The following is a 24,538-nucleotide window of genomic DNA, read 5'->3' on the forward strand; positions in this document are numbered from 1 at the left end:
CGTTGTTCAGCGTCGTTGTTCAGCGTTGTTCACTCTTGCAAGGCTGAGAGTGAAAGAACGCAGATCGGTGCGACATCCACTAAACCGTCCGGTACATCGACGGAATGACGAGACAGGCAGTCGGCGTCCTGATGTGGACGACCCGACTTGTGGACCACAGTGTATGTGTATTCTTGCAGCCGTAGGGCCCAGCGACCGAGGCGTCCGGTGGGATCCTTGAGGGAGGAAAGCCAACAAAGGGCGTGGTGGTCGGTTTTAACTGTAAATGGTCGACCATATATGTAGGGTCGGAACTTGCCCACCGCCCAAATGAGGGCTAGGCACTCGCGCTCAGTAATCGAGTAATTGCGCTCGGCGGGGGAGAGGAGGCGACTGTCGTAGGCGATAACGCGGTCGTGCCCACATTGGCGTTGCCATAGCCACTGGCGTCAGTGCGGATTTCTGTCGGAGCGGAGGGGTCAAAATGAGCGAGAACAGGAGGTGTGGAAAGCAGCGTGATGAGCTGCGAGAAAGCAGATGCTTGTTCAGAGCCCCAAGAGAAAGGCACGTCTTTCTTCAGGAGGTCATAAGGGGACGGGCAACATGGGCGAAATTTTCCACAAACCTGCGGAAGTAAGAGCAAAGGCCCATAAAGCTGCGAACATCTTTGGCACAAGTTGGTACGGGGAAATTCTGCACAGCATGAAATTTAGCGGGGTCGGGGCGAATGCCTGACGAATCGACGAGGTGTCCGAGCCTGGTTATTTGGTGGTGACCGAAGTGGCACTTGGATGAGTTGAGCTGTAAGCCAGCGGTGCGAAAAACAGAAAGAACAGATGAAAGTCTTTCAAGATGAGTTGCAAAAGTTGAAGAGAATACGATGACGTCATCGAAGTAGCACAAACAGATGGACCATTTCGAACCACGCAAGAGCATGTACATCATCCGTTCAAAGGTCGCCGGGGCATTGCACAAGCCAAATGGCATTACTCGGAACTGATATAGGCCGTATGATGTGACGAATGCAGCCTTTTCACGGTTCATTTCATCCACGGCAATTTGCCAATATCCAGAGCGAAGGTCTATAGATGAAAAATAAGTGGCACCATGGAGACAATCTAGAGCGTCGTCAATGCGGGGAAGTGGATATGCATCTTTCTTGGTGATCGTGTTTAGATGACGATAGTCAACGCAGAATCGCCAGCTGTTATCCTTCTTTTTGACGAGAACAACAGGGGACGCACACGGTATGGAAGAGTGTTCAATAATGCCTTTGGCAAGCATCTTGTCAACCTCGCTCTGGATAACTTGTCGCTCAGAGGGCGACACCCGGTATGGGCGTCTGCGAACAGGTGCTGCATCGCCGGTATTTATCCGATGCGTCACGACCGTAGTTTGACGCAAAGGACGATCGTTCAGATCGAAAATGTCGGAGTAGGACTCGAGGAGGCCACGGAGCTGTGCGGCTTGTTGGGTTGAGAGGTCCGGTGCAATCATCTTTGTAAAGTCGTCGGTCGGGTCTGATGCAGAAGGCGCAGAATGAGCAGTGGTCGAAGACGGCTCAACAGATAGAGCAGAAATGTGGCACTCGTGCGTTGGTGACAACGTGGCAAGAGACATGCCTCGAGGTACTACTTGCGGGCACTGTCCGAAATTTAGGATCGGAAGACATGTCTGATTGTCCGCAACAGAAACGATGGTGTGTGGGAAGGAGACATTGTGAGACAGCAGGACTGATGTCGCGGGAGTAAGGACATAGTCTCCGTCAGGTACAGGTGGGCTGGCTAAAACAGGGATGAACGTTGCTGCAAGAGATGGCAGGCGTATAAAATCCGCGGAATAAAGCTGAGCTGGAGCTTGAGCAGGAAGGTCAATGGGAACAGGTAGGGGTAGGTAAAGTTGTACAACACTGGAGGAACAGTCAATCAGAGCAGAATGGGCGGACAAAAAGTCGAGTCCGAGGATCACATTGTGAGGGCAACGTTCAAGCACACTAAAGAAAACGGACGTGTGGCGACCGGCGACACTGACACGAGCAGTACACATTCCAAGCACAGCCGGAGTTCCACCATCGGCGACCTGGAGCAGTCGAGTCGGAGCAGGAGTAAGTACTTTTTTCAAGCGCGTCTGAAGCTCCGCTCTCATGATGGAACTTTGGGCTCCAGTGTCAATGAGTGCTGTAACGGGCAAACCATCCACGTCCACGTCCAGAAGGTTCCGATTAGTAGGCAGGGTCAGCAGAGGAATTTCAGGCCGGTGTTCTAGAGCAGCGTCACCTCCAGGAGCTGCCCCAGTTAGTTTCCCGTCGGAGAGCGGCGACGGTAAGCTGGGGATGGAGAGCGACCCAGCTGGGGCGAACGGGAGCGGCGACTATGTGGTGATGGCGATCGGCTGGTCGCGGTGGCTCGAGCGTTGTCAGGTGCGTCTTCAACCTCGGTGGAGAGTGATGGCGGGCGAGGATTCAGTGGGGAGCAGCGGTAGGCGGGAAAGCTTGGTCGAGAATGGGCTGGCCAGGAACTTCGACATTGGCGAGGGATGTGGCCCACACGTCCACAGTAAAAACAGATGGGTCTATCGTCATGGGTACGCCATTCGGCCGGGTTGCGATAGCTCGGATATGGACCGTATTTGCTCCGGTGAACAGGGGCAGAGGCAGCAGATGAAGCAAAGTCAGGACGGCTGGCGGAGCAGATGGATCGAAGACCTACATTGGCAAGTTCTTGGCGAATGACCGACTGAATGAGGGAAACAAGCGGCCGGGAATCGCCAAAGCACTGCGTGACTGGCGTGGAAGGAGACGCTGCTTCAATTTTTCGCCGAACGATACGTACGACGTTCTCGCAGGAGGTGGACTCACGCGGTGGACAAATGTGTTCGCACGTCGACGAAGCTGCGGTATTAGGTAGACGAGTGAACTGTCGAACTAGCCTTTATGTCATTGGCAGCATTTACATTCATTGATGTGGGGAAGCACAGAAAGGTAAATATCAGGCATGAAAAAACGGCGCGAGCGCAGTGCCACGTGCCGTGGAGAACGAAGTAAGCGGCTGGGGTTGCCCAGTGTTCAGTTGGGCAAGCACGGAGGATGTTACCTACCACTCGTGCAGGATGTACTCACCACAGTCTTGAATATCTCATTCCGGGTGCCATGATGGAGACATAGCGACACCGCCTGGGATGCCAAAGCAATGAGGAAGAATTATTATACAGGGCTATAAAACGTTGTAGCTGGAAAACGGGTTTCACTGAAGAGCGCTTATGGCATTGGTAGCTTTCACATTCACTGATGTGGCGAAGTAAGGAAAGGCAAATATCAGGCACGAAAGAACGGCGCGAACTCAGTCCCACGTGCGAATGAGTACTAAGTAAGCTGCAATTGATACATCTGCTGGGAGCAGAACCACCAGCCCATTGCCAATACAGACTCCCGTTCATCGGGCCAGCCGCAGGATCAGGAGACTGCCTCCAGAAGACAGGACATCGATTCCAACCCCGTGAACTGGTATGGATAGCTTGATGGCGACCCGGTACACACTTCAGAGCCCACGGGTTCTAAACTCGTTCCACGGCGACATGTTCGAATACGTCGAAGTCTGCAAGGCCTACTCCGAGCGCTTGGCTGAGTGCAACGAATGAGACGACGCCACCAAACTTAGAAATGTATATTTTACCAGGAGGACGGCGCACCTACTTGGTTTCAAAATCGTGAAAAGCAATTGACATCATGGCACGAGTTGCGCCGTCACCTATTAGACACCTATACCAGTGCTGATCGCCGCGAACGAGCAGAACGAGCAATCCAAGCCCGCGTCCTGCTTCCCAATGAAAGTGTTAATGCGTTGGTCGAAGACGTGACGCGCCTCTGCGGACGAGCGGACCCTGGAATGACCGCGTATAGGGAGTTGGGTCCCCTGATGCAAGGAGTGAAGGTGCAGCTCTTCGCTGGTCTTATGCGGAGATCTCTGAAGACAGTCGCCGAATTTTTATCTGAGCCTGCAAGTAAGGAGAAGATGCTTCAGCACCGATCGAACTTCTACGAGCCGCAAGTGAAGGCAACATCCACATCCGATATTTTCACTGCGACCGGAAGAAACAGTGACTACCTTCGGGAACTCTTCGGCACCATTGTGCGCGAAGAAATGCAGAAGATTTATGGCGCGTCACAGGCTACGGTGAACTCCATTGCCAATGTGGTAAAAGATGAAGTACACAAAGTTCTCCGGTGTACTTTTCCTCTTGCTAACCGTGCGCCTGCACGGACTGAATACCGCCATGCGACCTACGCAGAAGCCTTGAGACTCCCTGCTTCGTCACCCCCGCTGTTTGTTCACGCCGCTCATCCGGTTGCACTTTCACCAGCCCAACCGGTACAATACATCGCAGAACGCCGCACGCCTCAAGCGTTTCCGCCTGCCGCTCCTCCTGTTGCGCTTTAGCTGCAGCAGCCAGTGCATTACGTCGACGATCGACGCATGACCCCTCGGATGTCACGTGTTTGGTGCACACCGGACCGGTGTCCTCTGTGCTTTCACTTCGGTGAGGCAGATCATTTTAACCGCCAATGCCCATACCGACGTCTCGGGTTGCGGGGCTTTACCGCCCAGTCGCCGCCGCCCCGACCTCGCGAATGACCCCAAGATATTTAAAATTATCTGGCTCAACAGCGCACGCCACCGCCTACTGGACGACAGTCATGCTTGCCGTCGCCAAAGCGATTTTCACCACCGAAAAGACACAAGTACAACAGAGGTGAAGGGTGACGAGCACAGTCTGAAGAAACAGAGAGCTAACCGCATTAGCTACACATATTAGCGCAGATATAAAAAAATGAAGAAATGAATACAAAAATAATCACGAACGCGCAAGATGGTCTCATGCGTAGGACGTGAACTATGCGAGGGCTAGATTGTTGCCTACGCCGTGTTTGAGCCGCGCTGTCCGGAACGACTTCGTAGTTCAAATCAATAAGGCGGCTCTGCACTTTGTATGGGCCAAAATACCGGCTGAGCAAGTTTTTACTAAGACCACGGCGGTGAACAGGAGTCCACACCCATACTTGGTCGCCGAGGTTGTAGAATACTTGTCTGTGGCGGATGTTATAACGCCGTGCATCTGCGTGCTGCTGCTGTCTGATGTGCAGCCGCGTAAGGTGGCGAGGTTCCTAAACGCGCTATGCAAATTCTTCGGCGTCATAGTTAGACACTCGTCGTCTTGACACGGCAGCATGGCGTCCAGCATCTTCTGAATTTCGCGGCCGTAGAGGAGACGAAATTGTGTAAAGTGCTTCGTTTCTTGTACGGCAGTATTATACGCGAAGGTCACGTAATGCAAGATATCATCCCATGTTTTGTGCTGGATGTCGATGTACATAGAGATGATTTCCGTGGTGGTCTTGTTTAGGCGTTCCGTAAGTTCGTTGGAGTGCGGGTGACAAGCAGTGTTCTTTCGATGCCTGGTGTTGCTCAAATGAAAATTTTCGTCCATGAGCTGCGCTGTGTACGCGGCCCCTTTCATTGACTATAGTGGACGGGGCACCATGACGCAATAGACCAGAACACGATAGTCTCGAACGGGATGGACTGTGCGCATACTTAGGAACCCAGCGACCGGCCGCCATCTTCCCTGAGCTGCCAAGACGCGTTCACGTGCATTTAGCGTGTGTGTGTTATGGCGTGTTCAATGTGTGAATATGTCTGTGCGTCCAACATCCAAGTACACAACATCATCCGGGCGTCACTGCGTCATATATAGATGTGCAAATAACCAGCGAAAATGAAGCAGATTGCAGAGCACCGTTTGCGACGAACACGATGTACGTCGAGAGCTGTGACGCTGTGGCATATTCAGCCGTGCGTGTCCTTTTTTCTCTGTATGTGTATCTGTGCGTGTCTCTGTATGTGTGTCTACGGGCCTCGATTACACAAAGGCCTGACGTGGGCTTCGTACACCGGTTCTCGCCATAGAACTCCGCACTTGATTCACAAGTAAATGACGCGAAAGTGTTCGCACCGCTAAAAAGTTCTGACGCTCATGACAATCGAACTCATGCGTAACATATTGAATTCCGTGCACTGGCGTTCGTGGCCACGAAATTTCGCAATACCTTTCAGCAACTATTCGAAACCTTTACGTGTGAAAGCTGGTTTGTGTTGCTTATCGTATCTACTGGCCAGAGGGCAAGGGCGGCGATGTTTGTTAAAAAGTATGCATACATTGCACAGTAGATCCGACACGGCTGAACTAATGTCAATTCATCTCCCGCAGTCCCGAGACAAAAAACGGACACATCTGGGCATCCGCTCACGTGCGCTACGGTTACTCGAACCTACGGCATGCCGCCTGTTTTCAATATGCGGGCCGCGAGATTTTTCCAGGCACTACAACGCGGAGTTAAAGTATATCGCGTACTGCAAGGCTTTTACTAGTTCATGATGTATTCTGTTCATGACGTATGAATATTCGGCTTTATTGACACACTACAGGGCAAGCAGGATACGATATCGTCCCCCACATGAATCACTCACGAGAGTGGAGGTCACTGACTGGAGACCAGCTCCAGACAGGAACCTTCCCAAACTTAAACCTATTTTGTTCAATGTGTAGCGCACTACTACGTGCCACAATGGTGTGGTCAAACCAAGACTATCATCGAACGTTTTCACCGCCAACTGAAGGCTTCACTCATGGTTTCGACTTTTCCTTCATCATGGATCGAGCGCCTTCCTTTCTTTATGTTTGGCATCTGCACTGCTCTTCGCAGTGACCCTTCTATCAGCGCCGCCAACGTTTGGCATCACTCTACGAGTCCCTGGTGAATTCTTGAACGACTCGCGCACTGTAGCTGCAAACGTTCGACGGTTGCAGAATGACCGGCATGCTGTATTGCAACAGCGTAATTTAGTATTCTGCTTAAATTTATTACTACCCTGCCTTGTCCACAGTTGTGAGTGGTACGCGTGCCGCATGTTGCAGTTATGCTAAATACGGCGGGTTTATTTACGTGAACCAACTGAGTATATGCCTCCACCGCAGGGTTTGTTCTCGCTGACAACGGCTACGACGTCTGGCTGGGAAACACACGTGGCAACACCTTCGGCAGGAGGCACCGGACTTTGGACGTTAGATCGAGGCCATTCTGGAATTTCACGTGAGAGCGACGTCTTCTTGACGGTTGTGTGTTAAAGATATAAACATGTTCGGCAGTATGTTACGCTCATGTAACATGTCAAGGCGAATGCTTGCTGTAGACATTGCAATGCATTAGGTTGTACGATCGGATAGGTCAGACTGCTTGTAAGACAGAACAAGCCGCAGTGTGAAGTAAACGTGTGGCAAGCCGTTGTCTGCGAGCTTCGGCCTCCTCTCTGCGTTGCCGTATCGCATCCTCGCGCTGCTGCTTTCGTTGTTCTGCTTAGCTGCGGCTTCGCGTGTTCGTATAGCGGGGTCAGACTCGAGCCAACGACGTTTCACTTCAACTTTACGTTTCGTCCTCTCAACAGGGGAAAGCAGCACTCACGGTCGAACGCTTTGCTCCCGCCGCTTCGCACGTCATTACTCGTTTCTCGCTTGTATACTTCCGAGGGGGGAATGCAATACATTTGTGGTGGTTCGAGTTCTTGTTTTGGGCTCGTTCTTTATTGAAACGTATGCTGTTCGGTGTGTTGTATGGCTGATTTCTATAAATGTATGCACTATTCACTTCACTACACTGAGCGCTTGTAGCCTCTGCCTTAAGAGTGTATGAGCCATTGCGTCTCCTGCTTGGTTACGGTGGTATGAGCCATCGTTTACGGGGTATCAGCCATTGCTGATAATATTTTTTGAACCATTCGACTTGACGCAGTGGTTTTTAGGCATGAGGCATTGCAACGACTAACTTAAGGCTTTCGCCTTAATAAGTGCTATAAAGGTTTACGCGCCTATACCCCGACACTGTGTGAGGCATGCTTTAATGAAGGACTCCGCATTAATGGTGACTATCTTGGCTTCTTTAGCGTGCACCCAGAGCACGGTGGACAATCGTCTCTGCATTCCGCCCCCGCCTAAATACGGCTGTCACGATCGGGAAACGAACCCGCAACCTCGTACTGAGCAGCACCAACGCCATAACAGCTGAGCCAGCAGTGCGGGTGATGGTCGTACGCGTTCGGTGCGCCAGAGGCCATATCGTTAACTGATAACGACACAGCACGTGTACTGACTGTTCTAAAGTGCTCGTGGCAAAGTCTTGTGGGCTCGAAAGAAATGCTTTTAATTTTGAGACAAGAAGCGGGAAGCGCCGGTGCACGCGAAAGCTGAGAATGGTCCCCCCCACTTGCTGCACACCTATTGACACATAGGCGATGACCCAAGTTGGCATAGGAGAGGTCCGCCTATTACCAGCATAGACCGAGTGGCACGAACCCAGTGCTCCAAGTCGGTGTCAAAGAGTCTCTTCGAGCAGCAGCACCTACCGAGTATCCGTTGTCGGTGGGAAAGGGGTTCGTTGAAGAGCGGCATGTACGTACACATTGCCACGTATTCACGGACCCGAGTCTATCCGATGGCTGGTGTCGAACCCTGTTCCTTCAGCACAGCAGCCCTATGCGCTTATAATACAAGAAAAGGGGTAAAGCGTGCAGACATGGACACAAGAAAAGTGGACAACACGAACGCCGACTATCAACTGAAGGAAGCACTGAGGCGAAGAAAGAAGACCTGCATGTGTACCCGATCGACACGTGGGGCTACCATTCTAGAGCATGCACAGAGGAGTTTGTGTCTTCTTTCTCTTTTTCGCCTCAGTGCTTGCTTCTGTTGATAGTCGGCGTTCATGTTGTCCACTTCGCTTCTCTTGCGTCCGTGTCTGCAGGCCTTACCCCCTTTTTTTTTGCGTTATGAATCCTTACCAACTAGTTCAGCTTTCTGTCGGTCTAACCCTACACGCTACCCATTCGACTACGCACTACTGAGTGACTCAGGTATAGGCGAGAAAACATTCACGTAGAAATGTTGACACAAACGTAGCCACCGGAAAGTGCGTGAAGTACCCAAACAATATAAATGCATTATAAACTAAGGAAGCATACACACAAACAAACAATTTGCGGTCTCTCTGTTATAAGTGCAAACTGTCATGATGCTCACTACAAATCAATGCTTTTTAAAAACATTTGTTATTTAGTGTATTTAGATAAGACTAACTCTTTACACCTAATTCTCTCACACGTTTCCTTAATTGCCAAGGCTGCGATACATCTTGAGAGTTAAGTTGAAGAATACATATTTCGCAAGAACTGTCCGAGACGGTGTTTGCTTGAGACAACATGTCGGTGCGAGGTTGGGAACTGATGAGACCTTGTCTCCAATGACGAGCAATAGATGGTCATGCTGCACATGTGCATGAACATGGGATCACTATCAAAATTCTTGTGAAACTGGGCCAGAATAAGGCATAAATTTATGGGAGAGAGAGAGAGAAAAGGGAAAGAAAGACAGGAAGGTTAGTCAGTGTAAGCACTGGCTGGCTGCCCTCTGCTGGGGCAAGAGATAAAGGGAATAAAAGGTGAAAGAAGAAACAAATAAAAAATAAGAGAAAAATTCACACAATCACGCGATGTCACGCGCTGCAGCTTTCAAAGTCGATCGAACAATTTAAATGTTGCAAAAGGTATATTGCAAGGATACCCTAAAGAAAAATGGTGAGTTTAAGTGGATCCGTCTTGTTTCGGGAAGGGCGTGAAGATCCCAAGGACGGTGCAAGATCAGGACACCGGACACCCTTCCACCTCGTGCGAAGATGAGAACTTGATCGTGGCATATTTTTATCTTCAGTGACCACCGAATCAATGTTATAATGACACTAGAAACACTTGGTTTGGGAAAGAAATCTGTTGACCAGGTTTTAACTCAGAAATTTCAAAACGATGAGGGTTTGCACCAAGATGGTGCCAAAGCGGCTAACTCCTGAGCATAGGTTCTCATAAAATTAACGTTGCATTGATTGAAAAGCTTTAGACGACAGCGATCAATTCTTGGAAAGGGTAATATCGCCGGCGACCTTTGCGAATACGACATCGAACTGAATTCGCACAGCAATAAGTTGAAATAGAATTAAGAGCTAAGGCCAGGAAAACACAGAAGATCAAAGCAAAAATCAGAGCCATGAAATTGTCCACCACGAATCTGTACCAAAATTCAAACTCTACGGAAAGCATTCTACGTGGCGGTCCTGAAGCATCTGAGAAGTTCGTGCGCCGCGTGCTACCAAACTTGTCGGAAGAGGGGCGCTGGGTTTCCCACCACGATAATGCCTCTGCGCACTCTGTGTCAGTTTTTGGCAAATGATTTCGTAACTGTCTTATAACACTCTTTTTAATCGCCGTACTTACTCCCCGGCGATTTCCTTTTTAAGTATTACTCTCAGGAGCGTCACATGACGGACAATTATATGCCGTTCGTTTCATTCAGCTGCGGCTAACCACTTTCTTTAAGTTCTTGGCACAAGTTGCGTGAAACACCCTGTGTGGTATCGGTGGACGGGCTCGCCCAGCGCTTGCCGCATGCTTTGGTAATGATGTGATCGGCGCACTACGGCGCACGCGACTATGGCGCCATCTCGTAGTCTCGTGCAACACTCTGCTCTTCTACTCACTCTTTTGCCACGCTCTCCTTGTCCGCTTTCCTCCTATCTTCTACCGTCTTTTATCCCCCGCTGCGCTCCGCGTTCGCTCGTTCATCCTTCCCTGGGCTCGTTCGCTCGGTTACGCCGACACCGATGCTCAACGGAAGAACCCCCCCCCCCCCCGGGCGTCTAAGAGCACACATTCCGTACACATTTGTATAGCCCATTCCTCTTAGATGCACTTAACTTTGACAATTAGCGTGAAGTACTAGCGAACGGTCGACACGGATTTTGGCAAAGGCCGCGCGGCCCACAAATATCCTATGCGCGTCCTACACCCGCTAGCACGTCCGCCCTTCCCGATACGGGCAGAAACCCAGTACGCCCACAGGGTTGTCGGCATTATGGAAGAAGTGCAAGAACCGAATCACTCTCAAATGCCAAGTGAAGTACCACGTATACACGTCGTCATAAAATATTTCATTCATTTGCCGTCCTACCTAATCCATCTCAGTTTTTAACTACATCCGCATCATTGCCGAATGTAAGTTGCTGATCTGTCTATATCTTACGAGCCAATAGTGTGCGTTCGAAAGCAGGATGGGAAAGCAAACATGTTTTTAAACGTTTGCTGTCGCCCAACGGAGCTCCAATGTGCTTAGCAATGAAGTTATTGCAGAGCAAACATTTCCGTTCATATTTTGTGAAATTAATGTTGTGCAATAAAATAGGTCAGCATGGACGCACCAGGGTAACTACAGCTGAACCAGGTAGGAACGTACACCTTGCAGGTTGCCGCGCGTCACAGTAATGGCAGAGTTTCCGATTGCCCGAACATTCGCGGTCATAGATAAAAAGAACGACTTTTCAACACCGCCTGTCCTGTGCTGCAGGTTTCACGAGCATGCGCTCTACGACCTGCCCGCTCAGATCGACTACGTGCTGAACGAAACGGGCCAGAGACAACTCCTGTACGTCGGCATTTCCCAAGGAACGCTTATCTTCTTCGCCATGATGTCGGAGAGGCCCGAATACAACAACAAGGTATGCGAGACACCGGACAACGGGATGGCGAGCTATGATGATTCCCCTGATTTAATGCACACTTCACACATCTGCCGTCATGTGGCGCTGACTGACACTGCCGCCATATCCATATCCATATACCAAGGTATACATACCTTGGTATATACAACTAAACCATTTATCCATATATGTATATACAGCTGAACCGTTTATCCATATACCAAGGTATTTATACCTTGGTATATGGATAAACGAAGGCAATATATTTGTGAAAACACAGGAAAAAAATAACAGTAAAGGGTAAGAGAAATGCAGTCATAATGAAACACAGAGTGCTATGGGGATACAATCGGTACGAAGCTCTACGGGGTATGCGGAAAGGTGTAATGGTTCTAGGACTTACTATTGGAAATGCGGGGTACAATCTGGACTCGATGGGAACTAAAGGTCAGTGGGACGCCTCTCATTAGGAGCTCACGGGAAGACTAGAAATGAAGATGTGCAAGGTGATATGGGCTCGACAAGTTTTAGAGTGAGGGAAGCTCACAGCAAAATTAATTTGAAGGAGGACTGAGGAATGTGGAAGAAACTAAATGGGGTGGGAGAGTGTTCAGGTATCTGTACAGAAAAAAAACAAACATTGATTGATAGTCGAGGAAAAGAACTAGAAGCATACCAGCAAGTATGCGGACTGTAGGGCAGGCAACACAGCAACAAAGAATGCCAAGCGGAAACTCAGAGGCAGGCTGAAATAATCCCATGGGGGCCGGCAGTGGAAAAGAAACCTACCATGAGTAACTACTTAAGAGGAAGGAACGAAACCAGGAAAGAAACGATTTGTCATAACTCAAAGGGAAGCTCATTACTTTCCAAGCGAGATCAGGATGCCTTCGAACGCGCACCGATAAAGCGAGATATAAGAAGGAAGAAGAAACATGTGCTTGTTGCAGTAAAGCTATGGAAACGATGGAGCATGTTTTATTGGAATGTGAAGACATCTGCCCAGCGGTCGATTTAGGCACCAGTGGCCTCCTTGAAGCCCTTGGGTTCAGCGAGAGCAGAGGAAAAGTAAACATGTCCCCAATAAAGATTATTAAGAGGCGATTGGAAGATTGGTGGAAGAAAAGTAGGGAAACAACAAAAACGGAGATGTACAAAAGCAAACTTCACAATAAGGGGCCAGAAAATTTGGTTGTAGGAGTCCATCATTTTTTTCCTTTTTTTCTCTTTTAACCCAGGTAGGACACTAGGCAGCATAATAGCAATAGCTTCGTGGCGCAACCCACCGCCCCGTTCCACAGGGGACGCTCATAGCATTCATCCATCCATCCATCCATCCAGCCAGCCAGCCAGCCGTTTCTTGTAGCCAGGCGTACCATCACAAGAAATGAAACCCAAACAAGAAAGCACAAAGTATGACGCCCTTCTCCAAGAACTCCATAATTTAAGACCTTGCAGTGCTTGTTATAGAGTCCTGAAAGATTGCACAGGGATCTCGCACTAAGCATGTTCAGGGCTTAGCAAGTAGCGCTCGACGACGGCCACGCGTATTGTGGAGCTGTGGGTTCGGTCGCCGCCTGCCACGAGCGATTCTTTGCGTCAACTTGCATTTCCCTTTATCTTGGTATTTCTACGTTTCAGTTAAGCGTTATCTTCTCCTGTGCTTTATCTGGCTTCATTACACGTTGGCTTCATGTGGCTTGGACGCGCAGGTGAAGGCTTTCGCCGGACTGGCGCCCTTCAACAAGCTGGCCTACATCAAAGTGCCACCACTTGCCATCTTTGGCCCGTACGCGGAGTCCGCTCTGGTAAGCCCCGCTGTCTCATGGCTTTAGTGTCGCGTCGATCTACAGGTCACGCGTTGGGCCGTCTTCGCCTTCCTCAATTATTTTCGCTAGCGTCTGCCACCGGAAATATCTGCACCAGCAGCACATTTAGTGGCTAATGTGTAGAGTGTGCCCCCCAACCGGCACGGGGCGCAGGATGCTGCGGTATAATTAAAATAAGAAGCACATAATACTAAGCATTTCCTCCCCGTGCTCTGCGAGGATGAAACGGGCTTTCTTTTATTTATTTACACGTACTGTTATCTCATAATTTAGTGACAATGAGGCGTGCAGAAGAGCACACAGAAGTATACACAAGAAGAAGACCAGCAAACATGTGGTTAGGCCAATGCTTCAGAAATAGTTCGCACGCCAACGCGGACTTAATGATCCCTCTAAATTAATTATATTCGAGTGTCTCACGTGCCAAAGACACCATATGACTATGAGGAACTTCGCAGTGAGGGACTCCGGATTTATTTGGACCACGTGGAGTTCGTAACGTGCGTCCAATGCACGGTACACAGGCATTTTTGCATTTCGCCCCCATCGAAGTACGGCCGCAGTAGCAGTGATTTCAATCCCGCGCGCTCTGTTTTGGTAGCGTAGTGCCAAAGCCACTAAGCCACTACGGCGGGTGCCGTCTAATTTGTTCCACAGCCCGACAGCATATGGAGAAAAGAAAGACGACCGTCAAAAAAGAGTTAACAGCTTTTCCAGTCAAGCTAAGGGTTGGCTGTGGGAACGTGTGCGAATGTTTATGCCGACAAGGATGCGTGGCCAGTCCATCGTGTACGCCTTGCAGTTGTTACGAGACACTTCCGCATCGGATATTGGAGTGTCCCGCTTTCAATGCGCATTGCCTGTCGCTTGTGAGGCACTGTCATCTCCTTGGCCTGCGGTGTACGACACTCGACGAATGTTTGTAGCCCAGTGGTTGTGCGTCTCGACGCTATCACGCTCATCGCGCTCTAAAAGTACCTAGCTTAACGTCACGTTTGTAGCTTATTTCGGTTTTCCAACGACAAGACTTCAGACACTATTTCTTCTATTTTAACATTCTTTAGTAGCGTGACCTGCAGTGACCGGCCCTACAGTGAGTGACCTGTACTGTACGTATGCCTCACGCTTTATTCTTTGAGAGTCTTCATCTTGTTACCTTCCATTTCTGTGTTTCTTCCCCCTCCTTTCTGAAGAGTAGGCACGGCACGCGTTGTGCCCTTTCCAGTGGCAGTTGCCAGCCTGCTCCTCGCTTTCTCTTTCCTGTTAAGTGTGTATATATGTTTTCAAGCCAAATAATCATAATAATCCTAATTCCGTGGGTAGAACGTGAAGCACTACTAACAAAAATAATAAGTGTATCAGCACACGTTTGCCTATTGACAATATTGTGCCACGTGGAAACACGTTCACAGAAACTCCTGAGCTCATGTGACCATAAACGTGCATAGAAAGACGGGAAGAAATGTGGAGAAATGGCTGTAGCGTTGTAATACAATTATTATAGTTTTCGTCTGAACTTGTTCAAGTCTATAGTATTTCCCTCTTATGAATTTTTGGTGGGCTAGTTTGTTGTAGACTACAAGTGAACGTTTAACAGCGCAAACACTCAAACGACAAGACGAGTAGGCGACACACGCGGACACTAACTTTCAACTGCTTTTATTTCCTTCAGTGGATATTCAAGTGAATATGGTTAGCATTGTGAGGTGCCCGAGCCACCGATGCATATTCTTATGTAGGTCCTACCAAGGATTTGTACGCTGTAAGCATGCAATGCTTTGTTGCACTTTTTAATCTAAGTATAAGATAGCCGAATTTACCAATAGCTTTTGCATAGGATAATCTGTGTGTCTGCGCTACGGCGTCAGAAGAGCGAATGTTAAACCAAATGACATAATTCATGTACGTTTTCCGCCTGATGACCATCACCTTAATACGGAAAACATGGTGGGGCTTTCTTGTTGCTGAAGCTCGTTAATAGCGTAACCTTAAAGCTATTCTTCAGATGCGATGTGGTTCTTCATTTACAAAACAAAGAAAATACACTGTATTGTATAAGCTGGCCATGAGTATTAGTAATATTTGATGATAAGATGTAGCCATCTGTGTGCAGGTGTAGTTTGACAGATGTGTTTGTAATAATGACGATAACGTTGCTGATATCAATAGTAAACAAATGAGGCCCTAAAACTAATTCTTACAGAACTCTGGATGCCACGCGAATTGTTCATTAGTGAGAATTATTGAATTCGACTGGCTAAGACCTTAATTGTAAGGAATCGCTTATACAGCCCACTAAAAGCTTTTCATGTAGTCCAGAGTAAAATGCAGCAAGTTTGAGGATGAGCTTGTTCTTACAAATGAGGGTGAGTGTTTTTGAATAATCAATAAAAACTGCGCCTACTTTACCGAGTTGACTTAACAGTAATGTCATGCGCAAATTCAAACAATTGAGACAGCGCAGTGGATACAGGCAGAAAACCACGCTGATTCCTGGAAAGCAAATTATTGGTGGACAAATGTTAACTTATGTGCTTATGAACCATATGCTCCAATACTTTAAAACAGGTGCATCAAGGATATACACTTATCAAGAATATAGGTCTGTAGTTGGAGAGGCGTTGTTTATCGAGAGATTTAAAACTGCGAAGACGTTAGCCATCTTCCAAAGCATCTGTCACACATTCACATTCTACTGATTTCTTAATAGAACCCAGATATTTCACGCCAGATTCTGAGAACATTTTCTGAAATGTGTTGGAGATTAAGTGTCTTCGCCAGCGCTCTTAGTGATATCGTCCGGATGGCCGCGGACCCCGCTAGACTACAAGGAGTGGCCACCGTCTAAGGGAGGGAGCCCCTCTGGCCGCCCTTGACCCCATCAAAGACTCAATAAAAGTTGTTTCTCTCTCTGGAGAAGATTGAGGACATTGTCGTAGCTGATGTTCCACTTTGAAGAAAAATAAAACGTAATATGGTATGGTGACAATGTTTATTGGCATCCTTTTGAAACGAGGCGATGACAAATGGTAACCTAGCCTGCTTGATTTGACCAGGTATATCAGCTTTAAACAGACATTTTCAAAATGTCAAGCGAAATCTATTCACTTGCAGTAGGATGCCATACTCCAACCTGCCGAAGGTAGGGCAAGACTTAACTGCTCGCTCGACAGCATAGCTACAAGCATAGCAGCTGCTTTCCCGCTTGTTCTGTGGTGCCACCTCACTTTTCCATAAGCGCCATAAGAAGTAAAAATTAAATAAACTTGTGAGAAGGCAGGGCCATGTTCACGAAGGTTTTATCTTGATTCGTGCTGGAAAAAAAGCATTTTGCCACGTACGTCAGCGTATTCCTACAGATGGAGCATTTAATAAAGCGATTTACTCACTAAAAAGTCACGACAGCTCAGCAAAGTACATTAGAGAAGGTTTTTCATATGAGAGAAAATCCTGTCAGCGCCAACCCTGGGTTGTTCTTGTAAGCGTTACAAGAGACACGCTGCAGGTTTCAGTGGCTAACCTGCCCTTCAACCACCGGGGTGGACCTCGCTGAGAAAGCGGTATTTTTAGTCAGCATTAAAACGCGTAAAACTCGCAAAACACGACCTGCCTGTCTTTGTAAAATCGAGCCACAACATAGGAATGCAATGAGAGACCCGCGGCAATTTTTTTGTTATTACCAAGGAATGGCTGATGTGCACCTACTACGGTGGATTGGCCAAGGAGCGGGCGGTTTCACATGTATTCTTGTTAACATTACGACCTAAGTATGACAATATACCTGAGCGTAACATTGGGGTCGATCAGGTGCGCATCTTGTTTCTTTGTCGTCACTTAGAAGAAGCGCGCACTAACTTTTTATCAGTAAATTGTTGCTATGCGCCGAGCATAGCTGCGCCGAGCATCTCAAGCGCTGGCTCGCACGGGCTTGTTTATTCGGCTTTTTCGGACTTGCGTCCGTGACGTAATGGTTAGAGCATCGAACATGCTTGCTGCGGAGCCATGGTTTGAAGCCGACCAGCGGCATTTTAGCGCGATTAGCATTGTTAATGTACTTTACGCACATTCCGGTGTCTATAATTCTGCCTGTCAAGCTCTGGGTCTCTTACCATTTTTCACCCAGCTTCGGTGACTCCGTGCCAACTCCTACCAACTTGGGTAGTCTGTATGCTCTAATGAGTACAGCGATCGGCTGCTGTGCTGAGGGGAGCACACTTTGAAGCCAACCGTCGGACCATCTTGGGTCAGTATAGTTATGTGACATGGGACACCGTGCCGCTCTTCAATAAACCTATTCGAAGTCAACTTGGTTCAATGGGCATGTACCACTGAGCACGTGCCTTCGCAAGAGTGCCTCGGAGAAGATGGCAGACACGGCCAGCGTTGCCAGATGAATGCGCACTTAGAATATTTACTTTTAAACATCTTTAAACCATTACCATTGGTGTTCTAGGGTGCTCGCGTTCGAACGCCGATATGAAAATAATTGTTGAACACTTCTGTAATAACCGAGGTGTCAAACAAGGCTCCTGATTAATTACAAAAAGAGCTGGTAGGATGAACTATCTCTCATGAATATGGCAAAAGCGTTATCATAATAACATTCCCTAGCAGCGTGCATTTTATTTATAAGAGCATATTTTGGTAAGCATAACACGCAATATTTACTTCCTGTCATTTATACTGTGTGTCGAAAAAGCTGGACAATTTTCCAGACATGCTTTGAATTTGTTTTTGAAGCACTTTTTAGGGACAAGGATTTTACACTATGTCGCACAATATTGTAAAACCTGTACTAAAAACAATATCGCGGTGGTAGTTGCTAACTTAAAAAAAACACCACGTTTGCTTCTAGTGCGTTTATACCGTTGTTATTTGCACGACTTAAGTCGGTGATCATTTTTTTCGTCCGGATTTCGTGATTGCGTAATAATTTTCAAAGCGACAGAAACGGGCTTGCGGTCAGGCATACCGTCTACAACATCCCACTCGAAAGCATGCTATGCCCGTCGTTAGAATATGTTTTCACGCGTAGGGTAATAAAACGGTGAAAACTTTAGTTAAAACAAAGGAAATTTCAACGTGAGTAAGCAATTCGTATAGGGCCTTGGGTCGAACGAGTGACATAAGTGAAGACCGGTCAGTGCAAGGTAAACTAATATCGCCACATAAAACCGTCTTTAATTTGTGCAATTTGTAAATTGCCACGAATTCCAAAACAGCATAAATTGAAATATTAGAATACAGTAGAAGATAGATAGTACAGCAGAATCTTTGCATCACAAAGACTCGAATTGAGGCAGCTTGTACAGCTCGTGAAGTAATTGAAAACTTGTTTTTTTGTTTTTTATAAGTACAACTACTCCGCCACTGTGACAGGCATATATAGGTACGTCTACCGCTCCGAAGCGAAGTCGAGATTCAAGTCACTTGGTTAACGCTCATATTTAAAACAGCGCAAACTGGGCGAAAAACAATCAGAGAGGTGCGCATGAATAAGCAGTGCACATCGCCAAATACACGTGGTAGAGCGGGAAGAAAGGAGTGCAAAATACGCGAACTTTTAACCAAGAAACGCCGGGAAGCCGATATAAAGGCATGTATTTTTTTATCACAAGCGCATCTAAGTGAATGAAAAGTTGGCCTACCTCGTGTTCCAGTGGTGGCAGAATGATTGCTTAAAATATTTCGCACATCCAGATGGCGCACGAGTGAAATGTACTTAGGATAAGTGTGCACTTACGTACTCTGTTACGCTGTAGTGGCGGTGAACAACCGTAGTGGCACAACGTAGGTCATGAAACTAACTGTTTATTGCCTGAACCTGTGCACAGCAAAACAAGTAACACTAAGCACAACGATAGCGGTGAGCACGCTCGCCGATCCTAGGAATGAGCTGATCGCCGGGTTGAGTGCGTCGGCGTCTTTATACACGACTCGTCGGAGGCTCCAGAGCAACTGACACATGGTGCTCGCATACCTGGCATAAAGTACAACACTATTCGTGGCGCGCATGCAATGTGATTGCACAAGGTTCGGCGAGAGCGTATAGACAACAGGTAGGATCAACGATAACATTCGAGTAAGTTCCAAATCATGCAGGTGCGTTTTGCCCTGAATTGTAGCTTTAGGTTATTAGAGCTTTAAAGGCGGTAGATGGATGCAACTTTATTGAACGTCGGCCAAGGCTCAACGCGACCCGGGCTTAGGTCTCCTACGGGGGAAAGTCAAGGCCCTGCCTCAACCTCGCCTCACGGGCTTGCGAGGCGGCCCACGTCTCGATGCCGAGGTCTGAGCTGCGCAGAGCGGCGGCCCACTTTGACGACAGGGTCTTCGGAGCAACTGTCATCCTTCCTATAGTTACATTGCACTCCCACAACAAGAGTTTGAGTGTTGCTGGCGCTTCCTGGCACAATTTGCCCGTGTCATCCTGATGCTTATCTGAGAAGACGCGTTTCAGATGGAATGTCTTAGCGAAAGTATTCGCCTAGAGCTGTGTCCAGGCGACGGCCGTTCCCGGAAAGAAAGGACAAACAAGTATGCGTGTCATTCTTGGCCTCCTGATGTTTCTTGAAATAAGGGTTGCGCATTTTCCGCTCTTTTCAATCTTCCTTTCGGTCTGTCTTCGTGTATTTTGCGCCGTATACGTTGTTTGCTAAGTGGTAAACCAACTAGTCCGCACCGTAGCACTTCTGCAACAAGGTACGCGAGTCTTCTTTCACAAGACTGAACACAAACACAAGATGAAACAACGTGACTGATCTACTGCTGTCCTGGGGCGGCTTGAACTAACATTTAATAACGAAAATAATAAGGAATTTAAGAAGGCCTTCTAGTGCGAACCAGGAGTTGTCTAGGGAACATATAAGAACGCGTTGTTAAATTAGGTATATTTTCTTAAATAAATGTTCGCGCAATCCACTCCTGGTCACCTTTCCTGTAATTTCCACGCGCGCAGCGCCTGGCTCAAGCGGCGGGCGGCTACGATGTGCTCCCCAAGGACTTCCAACTCATGAGCCTCGTGAGGATATTGTGCGGGAGTGTGGCCAAGCCCGTCTGCACTTTCCTCGGCGACAGGTTCACCAACATCGGGAGCAGATACATCAACCTGGTAAGCCGCGCGCTCAGATGAGTGCTAACTTCATCTCGTTTCTGTAGAACGCGGAAAACGCGCAGACGTTTAGAAATATCGGTCGGTTTATGTGGAAAACCAGCTGCCTTTCGTGAACACGCGGTGATTGAATATTGCCTGTAAACGGTGCTTTCTCGTACATACTTAGGTGCGTGCTCGAAGACGGCGGGAAAAAACAATTCAGACAACGGTCAGCCAAACCGAGCGCTGCGAGTAGCTTTAGTCACGTTTTTTTAGCAATGTCTTTAAGTATTCCCGTAATCACGTGAGCGTTGTTCCCAGATACAGTGACCTGTGACTTTATTGTACAGGAAATTTTCGAAAATGCATTGCACGCACAGTTAATTCTCTCTCGTTAAAGTTCGTAACGACGGTGATCTTTCTCACGCATCGTTAATTGAAGTGCTACTAGACACCTTTTGTGTGCGTTGTCAGTAAATAAAATAAAATACAACATTGCATATGCAACCTTGTCCTTCGAAGAAGTGAAGCTGCCGCAGGTAAGTGGAAAAGCAATCTTGTGGCAATATTTTGGTAAAAACAAAGCAGAAGTAATTGCTAATTTTGCTCCTAAAATCGTTTAAATTAAAACGCACGTCAGCGTATAAGCATGCGCTGTTTCTCAAATAATGTTTGCTGAATGCCAATTCACTCGCATTGCCTGTTTCTTTTCTGTGTGTATGCGCGGTATGTACAAGAATTGCACGGACTGTCAACCATCCTTTCTTGGGGTCTTAAACAGCGACCAGATGGAAAGCATTCCAGGCGTTTATTGCGCACGTTCGCGCCCGGTGTTACCCCATCAAATTCTTAAGCCACGCGATAGCTATGATATCATGACCGAGATGTCCTGCGCTCATTGTGCGAAACACACGAGGCGTAGTCGCATGGAGCCCAGCTGGTTTAGGATAAGAAGTTCGATTACTCTGGGGTATATATATATATATATATATGCGCCGTCTTGCAATGGCTGGGCCGAAAATACGTGGAAACCAGTGCCATCTGGCTGACGCTGTAGAGGGACGCTGAAAGCTATTTGCGTTAATTCGAGCTGTTAATGTCACGCGTTCAAATACCTCACTACCTCTGTTCACCGGAGCGAAATGTATAACCCACTCACTAGGAGCTGAAATATTCTTTTTTTTTTTCATGTCACACGCTCAAATTACGCGATGGTGTTTTTATTGTACGATGTAAGAGATTTTGTTCTAATACTTAGCAGTAGTGCTTTTGTCCCCTCGCTACGCCCCGTCGGAAAGTCTTCTTAAGCAAAATAAGTTGTCAAATGCCATTGAGACTAACTACTGTATTACAAAAACTCTCTCAAAGGTTCAGCAATAGCATAGTTGGAAGAAAATGAAATGTTGGCACCACATATTGTTATTTATTTATTTATTTAATTAATGCGGTTATGAGTAGCGCTTTGGGCTGCTCTCTAATGTACTAAGTACTAAGTAAGGGTTTTTATTTACAGTAAGCAGTATACAAAGCTCACTGCAGGGGCAGGGGCTAAAGGCAATCAAGCCTGACAAATACGACAATGTACGAATAGCCACCTAGCGGCAGTGAGACGGCACTCTTGATGGCGCAGAGAGATTGCACAGCGAACAGTGCATCGTGGTTGCGCCTGCGCCATGAGATGGATTACACGTAATTTGCCACCAGTTATTTCGGTATACATGACCATTTTGAAGTGCGGAAACGCGCAACTAGACTTTTATGACAATTCTCTGCAACATTTTAGTATAAGCACGTGCTGTAATTTGTTACTGAAAAGATAACGTACATAGTTTATTAGCGAATGAATGGCTTTATTTCCTTTTCTTTCAAATCATGTGCGCCTCGGTGACATAATGCGAACAAATGATGCAGGCTTCTTTTTAGGTGTTCAAATCAAGAAAAAAAGAATTGCGGCAAAACCCATCGCACGATGACTGTAGACGATATCTAGCGACATCTATTGCTGAAGCCATGTTTACCTAAAATCTGTTGTGCTCATTCTAAGACTTGCCTTGCTTCGGCTACATGCCGCATACACTGTGTCCGGTATCGGCCCAGTTTGCTGCAGTACTCGTTTGCCAAAGTCACTCATAAGTATGACGTCATGACCACGACTCGATGACGACGATGGGATGACAAAGGAATGGCGTCGATGGAACGACATATGCCGTATGACGACCACGGCACGTCGATAATGAGATGACCATCGTGAAATGATTCCAACGGTATTGGCGACGATAGCGTGATGACAACGGCACGGGAGCATTGGCACGACGACGAGTGCATTATGTCGATGGCGTGAGTATAAGACGATATGAAGACGACCGGAAGACGAAGCTGGACTAACGACGATGGCACGATCAGGACGGCACGACGATGATGGTGCGATAACGGATGCATGACGCTCACTGCTCGATGACAATACAATGATGACGATGGCATGACAAGAGCGGCATAATCAAGATTTCATGGGGACAGAATTTACTACAATAGAGTGACAAAGAAGCATTGACTGCGACGTAACGACGAAGGTGGTATGACGCCGGCTGCGTGAAGACGGGGACGCAACCCCACGACCTCCAGTAAAGTACTTTCGCTTACTCACATGAGCACATGACCCAAGCAGGTAGACAACCTCGGCCAGAAAGCAAATTGCGGGCTTTTAGGTGCCGAAACGGCGATTTGATTGTGAGGCATGCCGTACTGGGGGACTCCGGAAATTTGGACCACCTGGGGTTCGGTTCTTTAACGTGCACCTAAACACGGGTGTTTTGGCATTTCGCCCCCACCGAAAGGCGGCCACCGTGGCCGCGATTCGATCCCGCGACCTCGTGCTTAGCAGCCCAACACCATAGCCATAAGCAACCACGGCTGAAAGACAACCTGGGCCATTGTGTCGGCGTAAGAAAATTAGATAGATAGATAGATAGATAGATAGATAGATAGATAGATAGATAGATAGATAGATAGATAGATAGATAGATAGATAGATAGATAGATAGATAGATAGATAGAAATGCAGCCTCGGAATGGCTTAAGTAAGCAAAGAATGCTATTCTCATTACAACCCACTGTATTTCAAGCAAACAAAAAAAGAGAAAAAAAAAACTGCATTGAAATAAAGACTGTGCTCGGTCACTACGGGTGGAGCCGCTCTTCCAGGGCCTCACTGCCTATAGAATAGGCGCGGACAGAGCAAATTTCCCAGGACGTTGTCTTTTGCAGGTATGTTTCTAAGTTAGTAATATTCCGGAGGGAAACCTGTCTATATAAGAAAGAACAGTGAGTAATCAACACACCATATATATATATATAAATATATATATATATATATATATATATATATATATATATTATTTATTTATTCGTGGTACTATTGTACAAAGGGCGTATAGTATCGCCATCTAGCTTACGTGTCTGGCATTGCATCTCCATGTTTCGATTTATTATTATTCCTCTCGCTTTTTCCAGACGCGGATTCCTGTTTACCTGTGTCACAATCCTGCAGGAACTTCAATGAAAAATGTCATACATTACGCGCAAGTGAGTAGTATGGCTGTTTACCCTATGATAGCTTTGCAATATTTTTTTTTTTTTGGCGCCATCCTTGTGGAAAAGTCGCCTAAGTGCACTGCTTATACTCTTCAGATTACACACTGATACCAAATACATTTTCTTTTAGAACTGGTGCGAACCATATAACACCTTAAGGCTTTATAGTTTTTAGTAGTCCTTCATGCCAGTTGCTCGCACAAGAAGGAAAAAAAAACATTGATGATGACTCTAAATGTAATAGCCGAACTTGCTGTCAAGAAAAGGCACACAAGATTGAGCGGGTGTGGTATTTTCACTGGAACAATGAACTAGCATTTCGCCTGAATGGCCAATTATATGCCTATATTAAGGGAGACAAAGAAAATGGAAAACACGAAAACTCATACATGTCGCGCCGGTGCAAACGATGCATAA

At 47.3% G+C, this 24,538-nt stretch overlaps 1 protein-coding gene across 1 annotated transcript in view; it reads left to right on the forward strand.

The window, feature by feature from the left end:
• LOC126523378 (lipase member J-like) overlaps positions 1–24,538 on the forward strand; it is a 79,409-nt gene that overhangs the window by 47,807 nt on the left and 7,064 nt on the right. Inside the window, exons 4-8 of the mRNA XM_072288998.1 lie at positions 7,012–7,126; positions 11,476–11,626; positions 13,321–13,416; positions 20,396–20,548; positions 24,041–24,112. Of these exons, the coding sequence (XP_072145099.1) occupies positions 7,012–7,126; positions 11,476–11,626; positions 13,321–13,416; positions 20,396–20,548; positions 24,041–24,112 (587 nt within the window). The remainder of the gene's footprint in view (positions 1–7,011; positions 7,127–11,475; positions 11,627–13,320; positions 13,417–20,395; positions 20,549–24,040; positions 24,113–24,538) is intronic.

Source organism: Dermacentor andersoni, chromosome 6 (assembly GCF_023375885.2).
Source record: "Dermacentor andersoni chromosome 6, qqDerAnde1_hic_scaffold, whole genome shotgun sequence".
Classification (NCBI taxonomy): domain Eukaryota; kingdom Metazoa; phylum Arthropoda; class Arachnida; order Ixodida; family Ixodidae; genus Dermacentor; species Dermacentor andersoni.